Source organism: Taudactylus pleione, unplaced genomic scaffold (genome assembly GCF_031769625.1).
Source record: "Taudactylus pleione unplaced genomic scaffold, aTauple2 ptg000573l, whole genome shotgun sequence".
NCBI classification, from domain to species: Eukaryota; Metazoa; Chordata; class Amphibia; order Anura; family Myobatrachidae; genus Taudactylus; species Taudactylus pleione.
In genome coordinates, this window is record NW_028284975.1 from 2,589,943 (window position 1) to 2,599,171 (window position 9,229).

The 9,229-nt window shown below is 40.6% G+C and overlaps 1 protein-coding gene across 4 annotated transcripts in view; it reads right to left on the reverse strand.

The window, feature by feature from the left end:
- The window catches only part of EMCN (endomucin), a 202,284-nt gene extending 194,115 nt beyond the window's left edge, over positions 1 to 8,169 (reverse strand). For all 4 annotated transcript variants that reach the window (XM_088453250.1, XM_088453248.1, XM_088453249.1 and 1 more), the window contains exon 1: positions 8,091 to 8,169. In XM_088453250.1, coding sequence (XP_088309376.1) covers positions 8,091 to 8,145 — 55 coding nt within the window. In that variant the 5' untranslated portion in view covers positions 8,146 to 8,169. The remainder of the gene's footprint in view (positions 1 to 8,090) is intronic.
- Positions 8,170 to 9,229: the final 1,060 nt, after the last annotated feature.

A 9,229-nucleotide genomic window follows, 5' to 3' on the forward strand; every position in this document is an offset into this window, starting at 1 on the left:
TGGCGGAAAATCAAGTGGAGCCATCTGGCTAAGTCTGTGTAGAGGCTGTAAAGCCCTGCTTGTGAAAATCATAAAAGACAAACATCTCTGGGCCTGTCTACATAAATCCAGAGAGCCCTCATCATATCCAGGGAGGCCTCCCCTGGTGAAGAACCTAAAAAACTGAAAGCTGGTACCACAATGAAGGTGCACTGTCATGAATGCCATGACCTTTGTGAATACACGAGGAGCTGTGGACAGTCCTAATGGTACTGCCTAAAACTGGCAGTGTTCCAACCACACCGCAAATCTGATGTAAGTGCTGGTGGCTGACTAGTATGATGATGTGTAAATAGGCATCCTGGATGTCCAAAGATGCCATAAAATCTCCCAGTCATAGCCAGAATTATGGAGCAAAGAGACTCCATGTGGAATCTGGGAAACTGCAGATATATGTTCAGTGCCTTCAAATTAAGGATGGGCCAAAATGACACGTCGATTTCTGGACCAGGCTGGTGTAGAAATCCGTACCTCTTTGAGATGGGGGAACCAGTGTGATGACCCTGGAAGCCAGAAGAGAATGTTGCTCCTGGATCTGCTGGAAATCTGTGGAAAACAACTGTGTGAGAGGACACTTCGGAAAGTGAGTGTGTACAAATGAGCGACTACACCCCTGACCCACGCATTTGTAATAGTCCCATCCAAACATCGGTGAAAAACAAAAGCCAGCCTCCCAAACTGGGGTCCCCTAGGTGGAGGTCTGTCACATCATGCAGCTGATTTGTCAGCTGGCTTGGTAGCTGGATGTCAGGTGGGCCAAGATTGCTTACCACGTGGCTTAGATCCCTTGGAGGAGGAACTCTGAAATCTAGATGACAACTGATCTCTGGCCTTTCCCTGTGGATGAATAGAATGAAAGGTAGACTTCTGGAGCTTGGAGGTGCCACCTAAAGCAGAAAGGCCATCCTTGACGCTGCCACTGTAGAAACAATCCTGTCCAATTCCCGATCAAAGAAGATGTTGTCAGAATATGGGAGCATATTCTGGTGGTTTCTTAGAATCAGTATAAGCTCACCAGAAATGTAGCCAGTGGATTTTCCTAGCCACAAAAATAGACGCCGATACCTTAGAGGTTAAGACCTCCATGCCAATGGCCGCCTCACCCAAGTAGGAACCCGCCTTCTTAATGTGCTCCACAAGAGGCAATAATTCCTTTCTGCTGGTACCAGAGCTGAGGCCAGTGTCCAATGCCTCTGCCCAGCTGACAACGTACTTGGCCATCCAAGCTAAAGCCAGGGTGCGGCATGAAATAGCCCCCACATTGGTATAGATTGCTTAAGAAATCTCTCCGTCTTCCTATCCATAGGATCCCTAAAGAGAAGCCATATTAGGAATAGAAAGAATGGAACTTCTAACAAGGCAAGCAATGTGAGCATCAACTGGAGACTCCCACCTAGCCCACTCTGCAACCAGCCTGCCCAGACACCACAGCTGAAGGAGTTTCCTTGTCTTTACCTATGTAGCAACATTCACAATTTTCATTATGTTAACACAGGTCCGACAGGTGCGTGGCACAGGAGCATTAACCTGCTTGGAAGCTTTCTTCTAGAATACATAGTAATAGTAATTCAGGGGTGTCCCAACACACAAAAGCTGAAGCAGTGGTGTATAAAGTATGAGTAATACAGTAAGCAGGTCCAATACACCATAAATAGCCTGCACAAATAAGAAAATAAAACTGACCTTTGGAGTTTCTCAGTATGACCAGTATACAGCAGCAATGCACACATAGGGCCTGATTCAGACCCGCTCATGAGCGCATAGCGCTCGCAAGCAGGTCAATGGCCGGGCAGTGCACACACGCGAGCCCTGGAGCGAGTGAGAAATCACTCGCTCCAGGGCTCGCAACAAGACGGGGTGGCTGTCGATGTTGATCAACAGCTTTTCCCGTTTTGTAGGCAAGTCGGGGGGGGGGGTGGCTGCACAAATTGAGGCATTTCCTTAAGAATTCCTGCCATTTGTGGGTGGCCCTACTGACATCACACGTGATGTTATTAGTGAACTACACAAGGGTCTCGTTGCAAGCCCGATGGTCGCGATAATCGAGACCATCAGCAGGCCGCCCGCTCTGGGGTTAATAAAAAAATGTCCCGCTCTGTTACAGAGTGAGCGCTCGCAAATAGCGAGCGGCTCTGCATCAGTGCCATAGGCCCAAAGCACTTAACTCTGACAAGCACACAGAACTACTCAATGCATTAGAATAGTGGACAAATTCTGCCCAACAATCCAGCAACAGCAGGAGGGACCTTAAAGTTATAACCATGCTACTAGGAACAAGGTATAAGTGGAGACAGGAGTCTAAGGTTCTCTTCCTGCATGTGCCAATCAGGCAATGCAATTGAACTGGTCACCTGGTGGAGAGAGGAGAAGTGAACACCTGAGACAGCCTGTCTCCACTGAGGGAGTGTGCTCAGGTGTGGGGAGGGGCTACCAGGAGTAGCCTGCCTCAACAGGGTTATAGCCACCACCACTATAGGCAGTATTCCCATTCTAAATGCCCTGGTGGTCTAGTGTACAGAGATAGGACCTCCGGACAAACACTAGCCAGTAGTATTACCTGCCCCTATTGTATCTGACTGTGGCTGCAGGCTGCAAAAGGTGAGTCCAATCCTCTCTGGAGCCCCACGGTCACCAAGCCACCAACCCAGTTTCCGGTGCAGCTGCACTGGCATTTGGGTTGCTGGAGTGATAGTGAGGGCATCCATAGGTCGTCTTTCACTGCCCCTCCGTAAACTATTGAGAAAAAGATAATAGGGGACCACTTACAAGCATTCCCCTTGCAAACGATGCTCATTCCTGCTGGCACAAAACTGCAAACTGGCTGCCCATTGGCCATTGGCGGGGTATAGGGGAGAGAGAGCCCTGTGCTGCTGGGCAATTAATTTAATTGTTTAGTTCCCAGACTCTCCTCTCTAGGCTGTACCCATCGTCCTCCATGTGACCCCTAGTGGAGGAAGAAGAAATCAAACTTTTTTCTACTTTCATGTACACATTTGCCTTACAACATTCAACTAATTAAAAACTTAGTAAAATTTTTTTAAACTTGAGTAATACTGTTGGAAAAGTGATCAATCCCCTGCTTTAATACGTTGTAGAGCCACCTATTGCTGTAATTACAGCCATCAGTATGTTTGGATATATCTCTGCCAGCTTTGAGCTCCTAGATTGGAGAACATTCTTCCTTGCAAAATTGTTCAAGTTCTGTTAAAATTTATGATGAGCAGTGATGGACTGTTCTCTTGATGTCCATCCACAGATTTTCTATCAGATTTAGATGTGGACTCTGTCTTGGCCACTCAAGGATATTTATATTCCTATCGATAAGCACAGGTTTTCCTTAACAATTTGGGTGTACTTGGCAGCATCCATCTTCCCTTCTATCCTGACCAATTGCACAGTCCCTGCTGAAGAGAAACACACCCCACAACATAATGTTTACACCACCATGCTTCACTGTAGGTATGGTGTGTTTTGGATGGTGTGCTGTGCTTGGTTTTTAACATAGTGGTTGTAGTTCAGACAATAAAGTTCCATCTTGGTCTTATTTGAACTTCAACCTTTTGCCACATGACATTTTTTGCAATGTGCAAACATGTCTGAGTGTGGCATGTTTTCAAAAGAGGCATCCTTGCCACCCTGCCATACAGGTCGTTTTTCTGCTCAACATCATCTATAGATGCCAGGAAGTGTAATAGTAAAATGACAGAAGAAAAGACTTACTGCAGGACTGTATTATAAGAAGGTCATTTACCGTAGTGTAAAGATTAACAACATTTCCTACACCGTTCGTTGCTGCAATTGGTTATTGGCTGCAAAGTTTCGCAGAATTTCATCAACAGAGTTTGATGTTTATTGTTCCCAATCCTACCCTCAATCATGCCAAACAGTACAATTTATCATTAATGGCCCATCTCTATTCACATACTACAAACTCCATGTACATTTACAAATCACAATGTGGAATGGCATTCCATCAAATGCTGTAGCAAAAGAGGAATGTGAAAATGATATCATTGAAACTACACAAGTCTATAAAACTGTACCGCTGCCAGGCTCTGTTGTACAATTGTTATTTAGCTAAATCCTACACTAAGGTGCCTTTCTCAGCTGTCCTGATTATTACAAAATAGCTTTTCTTGTTATATACATGTTTGTATTCTGTTCCTTTTTATATTATTTGTGAATAACACAAAAAGATGAAAGAGGAAAATATATGCCAGCTTCAAGAATTGGCAGTACTTAAGAGATTTCCTTTTGAATAGAGAGATTCATGTACTAACAATTGAAGGAAAGGTAATCTAAAATATGTGTGATTTAATACCAACATGATATAAAGGCAGTCTTTCTTTTCTGTTTAATCATATATTTTGATTCTATGGCTACACATACAATGTTCTCAGATTAAAGAAAAGCTGAACGATTTCTGAGCATCTTACATAAACCTATTTAAACACTTACTTACATTGTTCATTCTCTGAATGGTTTACTTACAAAGTAGGTTTACATAAATGGATACAATTCTGAATGGGCACTTTCCAAAGAAATGTAAATATCTCAAGAGTACAGTAAGTAGTGAAAATTGCATTTGAAATAACCATACTATTAGTGTATGTGTAAAAAATAAAAATAGTAATACAAATGCTGCTTGTTTACAACAACCTCCTCTATAACATCATTGTGTCTTAAAGAATGCTTTCTGCACTAAAGTTCATCAAAGTTAGTTGTATGTTCTCCTCTTTTTAATGGCACCTTGACTAAACCATTGCTGGATACTGAGCCAGCTTTGTGCAAATGCACCTAGGGGTATATAAACTAAAGTGCGAGTTTTTAGAAGTGAAGATGTTACCCATAGCAACTAATGAGATTCTAGCTATTATCTTCTAGAAGGAGCTAGATCAATGTTAAGTAGAATCTGATTGGTTGCTATGAGCAACATCTCCACTTCTAAAAATTGTACTTTAGGAAATGTGCCCCTTAGAGTTCATAGCTATTCGCAGCAAACTGGATGAAATAGAGAAGGAGCATCAGTTTTCACAGGCATAGGGGAACATTTGGACACAGTTGAGGTGTTACTTCTAAAATACAGAATAGACACACAGGGTTAGCGGACGTGCAGTAATAAGATTTCATTTTGTGGGTCAAAATTTATGTCGGTCAAAATTTATGTAATTTGATAATTGGATAGAAAGGGGCATTTTCATTAGTACTCCACAGCAAGCAGAAAGACACATCATGTCCACTCAATAAAACAATGCTCTAAGATGGCACAAGTCACATCTATATCTAATCACCTACATTTCTAATATGATGTTTTACATTCCATTTCCAATATTACACTTTGGTGTAGAAGAACATTTCTCGGTGCACTCGGAGCAGTGTAATAAAAGGCTTCAAACAAAAGACTTGATGTAATAAAGACAGTTTCTACAGTATATCCTCAAAGTTTCATGATTAATTTCAACCATACATTAGAATAAATAAGAAGAAGATAAGACTTTGATATACTGTACTGCTGTAAAGAATCTTCAGCTTCTCTGCAGATTGAGGTACAATTCTAGTTTGTGAAGTCAGATCTCAAGTGAATAAGTAGTTGTGCACCATAATATGTGCTGGGAGGGCCAAGGAGAGCAGCGGTATTATATCATACTACCTGCATCCATTATTATTATATGCCAATTGTAATAACAGTCCTGGACATTTACTCTTTATGACTGCACAATTTACACTGACAACAATGCATATTTTATAAATATAACCTTACTGCATTAATGAGTGTATAAATTATGAATAAATATTAGTATGTGCTAAGGCTTCTGCATTTAGGGGACAAAGGCACATGAATAAAAATAAATAGATATTGCACAGCACAGACTTTTTGCAGCTTTGTAAACTACTTTTACATAGGACTAATTTTGGGATGCAAAACAAGGACACCAATGTGACCTGCCAGTTAATCATGCCACAGAGTCCATCCTATCATTTATTTTAGGCTCTAAATTAGGTAAAACATACCAACAGTACATCAAAAGTCTGAATTTTGGGTAAATAAAGATTCATAATTTGGAATGTATTCACCTAGTAAGAGCGATTTTACACCTAAGCAAAACCATATTGTGCTGTGATATACATGTATAAATAAAATTATCTTCACTGAGGAGCAGCAAATGTTTTAGTACTTACCTTTCCTGTAGCTTCTTCATCTTTCAGTCTTCTGTCTACACCCACCTGGATGGCTATCACAATCTGGTCAAAGTCAATTCACTTCCTGAAGCCACTGAGTCTGAGATGTGGAGCAGGTAGTAGGCAGAAGACTGAATATTCCTGTCCCACTCAAGAAAGCTAGACACTAGTGATAGGGAGAAATGTATCAGATGTTCTAGAGAGAGAAGTGGACAGGTGGAAGAGTCATAGCAACCCATCAGCTTGTAGCTAGCATTTATCAAGTATATTCTAAAATATGATAAACAGAAGCTGATTGGTTGCTATGGGCAACTTCTGTATTCTTTAGAAGCTTTGATATACCTCCCCCATAGTCTGCCAGAGAACATATATAGCAAAGGAGACAACATAGTATGCCGGGTATATTTGCATAATTTACCTACTCTAGTCCTTTTTGCACAGATATACGAGGGGGTTCATTTTGTTAGAAGCCAATTAACCTATCAGTTATCTTAAGGTGCCCACACACAGTGCTATATATCAGCTGATCCAATGGATTGGTGCGATTTGGCTGCTCTATCGTACCATGTGTGGGCATGATATCGGATAGTGCGTGCACCCGTGAGGTCATACATCACACCCCCAGATCTTACTGTAGGTTCAGTCGATCAGGGGATGCGATGTGTGATCCCATGCAGTGCTATGTGGGTAGGGGATGGGGGAGCCAGCATATTGGGCAGTTGGCCACCTGATCGCACCGTATGTGTCCGATATGTCAGACGTCGGATCCCCCGTCGCGTCGCATGGTGCATATCGCACTGTGTATGGCCAGCTTAACTGTGGGAAGAAATCAATGCAAATAATGGGAGAACATACCAACTCCTATCAGGCAGAATTTGGTCTGAATCAAACACATCAACCCAGAGCTGTTAGGAATTGTACTCACACATATTGATATACAGTATTCTTACTCTCTCTCCCCTAGATTTCATGGGATAATATTGTTCTGTTCCTTTCTTACTATTTGTGTTGTTTCTGAATTCCTATTAAAAAATATCGGTTGGAAAAATACATAGCTACGCCTGTAAAGGTTGCTTTATTCATTTTTAAAAAATTTAATCTTTTCAGTTAAATTCACAATAAAAAAAGTTTTCTTTGTATATCACAATTAAAATAAAATGTTATAAAAATGCTTCAGCTTTATTTTGCACATTAAAGTTGAGCACTTACAGATGTAAAGTTCAGAAACACATCCCAGTTATTCAAGTGAACCCTAAACCCTGACATTTTTATTAAAAATAAAGTTTGTTTTAATTTTTTTTTAATTACTTCAACTTTTGTGAATTTGTCAGTTATCTCCCTTAAAGTCAAAATAATAATGTAATGAACTAATCTGTTCATCACCACTGATTACATATAAGGTGCCACCATAACACTGCAGCAGCAGCAGACTGTCTCTACAACAAATCACATCATTTAAAACATAATACATGGAAACAGCAAAAGACTAATGAGGTTGATGAGAAGATGAGACAGAGGGGAGAGCTTACAGTCTAGATACATACTGTAGCTGCCTCTGACTCCTGCCATGCTATAGGTCAATATAGTATATGGTTGGCAGACAGTTTACCATATCACCATATTTAAGAACGATCACAGTGGATGCCTGTTGGAATAACCCCACATATATAGATAGTATATTTAACTGTCATATTGTAAGAGAACAATCTATACAATGTTGGAAGTAATAAATATAAATCTTTGTAACTTGGGGTAACGATGGTTCCAGCACACTTTATTTAGTAATTTAGACTACGGAAGTGAGAACAGATGGCTTTATGCAGTACAGTAACAGCACATGAGACAGCTATATGCAAATTCTCGAGCATTACCTGTGTGGAGGTTTATGAAACATAGGACCAAGACAGCAGCTCCGATGGGCTTCATGGCTCTTTGTGACACCCACTCACATTGTCTCTTTAAGTTTTTTTTTTCTGAGGCAAGGCAGGACTTAATTATCATGTGGAAAAGGTGTGTACAGGCACAGCCTCTTTCTGCTTATTTTAGGGCTGATAAAGAACTGGAGGAAATGCACAAGCTCCCGCTGGGAGTTCAGGGCATGGGGGATGTATTGTTTAAATTCTTCACAGGAAGCTCAAATCATTTGGCGTGTAGACGTGTTGTTCTTAATAAAATTATAATTTTTTAACCATGTGAGTGCTGACATTATCTCAAGTGCTAATGTATCTTACACTCAGTAAGATTATTTGCTCCAAGCTAAACGCATACAACATATATATATATATATATATATATATATATATACTGTATATATATATTCATATATACTTATATATATATATAGTATATCACTTGCAGAAGAAATGACACTCTGAGACATTAATTAAGCAAAGAAATTGTGTATGTAATATTTAGAGATGTGCGCTGAACCCCCCCCCCCCTAAACCCCCCCCTGTTTTGGTTTGGATCTGTATTTCCATCGTGTATTGGATCTATATTTTTTCTAAAAACAGCTGAAATCACATAATTTGGCCCTGTTTTTGCTCATGCAGTATAATTAAGCTCAATAACATTTATTTCCAGTAATTTCCAATCAATTTTGACCACCTCACAGTTTTGTTTTCATCCAGTTTAGGCCAAAAGGTTGCATGGAGCTAGCTGGCTGACTAAGCTAAGTGACAGCAGTGGGCGGCACTAACATGTGGTAGTTCAGCTTCCAACATGGCACAAAGTGGCACTGCAGTGGTAGACAGGATGGCAGTTTAATAAACTATACGACCCCATAGGAAGTTTACATTAATTAAGAACTAGGTCAGAGACCCGAGGGAGTTGGAGCATGTTTATGGACTGAAGATACGGAAAGGACAGAAGGATTGCTTAGTATGTAAAGTTTTGATTCTGAAGAAAATTTATGAGGGAGGATCAATGTAGGATCAAGCTCTTCAGTTCCTGAAATAAATATTTTATCTGGAGGAGGTTTTTTATACATCTAAAAAGAATGTGGTAGCCT